The sequence below is a fragment of the Eimeria mitis genome, genomic scaffold (assembly GCF_000499745.2).
Source record: "Eimeria mitis Houghton genomic scaffold, Emh_scaff1438, whole genome shotgun sequence".
Taxonomy (NCBI): domain Eukaryota; phylum Apicomplexa; class Conoidasida; order Eucoccidiorida; family Eimeriidae; genus Eimeria; species Eimeria mitis.
This window is the reverse complement of record NW_013569238.1, coordinates 6,980-8,012: the sequence shown is the minus strand read 5'-3', so window position 1 is coordinate 8,012 and position 1,033 is coordinate 6,980. Positions and strand designations below refer to the sequence as shown.

At 51.4% G+C, this 1,033-nt stretch overlaps 1 protein-coding gene across 1 annotated transcript in view; it reads left to right on the top strand.

Moving 5' to 3' along the window:
- EMH_0036980 (SAG family member) overlaps positions 1-730 on the top strand; it is a gene marked incomplete at both ends in the record, with an annotated part of 1,215 nt that extends 485 nt beyond the window's left edge. The window contains 2 exons of the mRNA XM_013495141.1: positions 126-514; positions 622-730. Coding sequence (XP_013350595.1) covers positions 126-514; positions 622-730 — 498 coding nt within the window. The remainder of the gene's footprint in view (positions 1-125; positions 515-621) is intronic.
- Between the last annotated feature and the right edge of the window lie 303 nt (positions 731-1,033).

Sequence of the window (1,033 nt, the reverse complement as noted above, 5' to 3'; positions counted from 1 at the left end):
GCATGGGATCCTGTTTGTGAAGCTCTGACAGCAGTAAGTGTCTCTCAATGTGGCCCCCTGTCATTAGTCCGCCTATCTATACTTCAGACTTTCTCATTTCTTCGTCCGTGCTTTTTTCATTTCAGGAAGAGTCAGCAGATGTAACGAAGAGCGGAAATGAAAATGAATTTCAAGCTGGCACATACGCCTACATGGTTTTGGAATCGGAGAAGCCCGACTGTGCTGCCGCAGTGAGCCACTGGAAGGACGCCGTCAACAACTTCACTACAATCCCTCCGGCGAAGGATGACCAAACGACACTCTACAAGACACAGCAGAACATTTCTTTTGTTGCTCTGTACAACCCTTCAAACGATGCCGCTGCTGACTGCCGCGTCGTTACCTGCACTCGAGCGGCAGCTTCCGAACCCCCACAAGTAGTATACAACCGAAGCACTGATGGAGGGAAGACAGGCTATGCTCTACTGTGCATGACCACACCTGAAGCACTTAAAGAGAGCGAAGCTCCATTCACGTAAGTTGGCAACAATTTTCTGCTAAGAGATAGTTGTGTACAGGGCTGGGCGTGTCGATGCGAATACACTGTTGTGTGCTATTCATCTGTTGGCGAATTGCACGCAGCGAAGACCAGTGGAAGAAGATCAAGGCATCCATCACAGGTTCTGCCTCTGCCGTTGCCCCGAGTCTGCTGGCCGTTGCTATTGCGGCCGTTGGCTTGCTGGCCCTTTAAAGAAGTGACCTCTCCGTGGCACCCGGCGGCTGTTGATACTATTCAACCAAAGCCGCGCTCCGCAGTGTCTTATTCACATTTTCCTTTCTTCAGAACAGAAACTCTGACTGGCGTGTACAGCTTCAGCAGGTGTTTGCTTTCCGCTGCATCCACAGGATTGCGGCTACCGAAAGCTTTCAACGCACGCCCTGTATACTCCTGCTTGCGCCTGTCGGATTTGCGCTGCATGCGCCACTAGTTGACAGGCCTTTTCAGCCTTTTCTATTTCTATGGGCAGCAAATGCTGGCTTGCCTGGGCTGCTC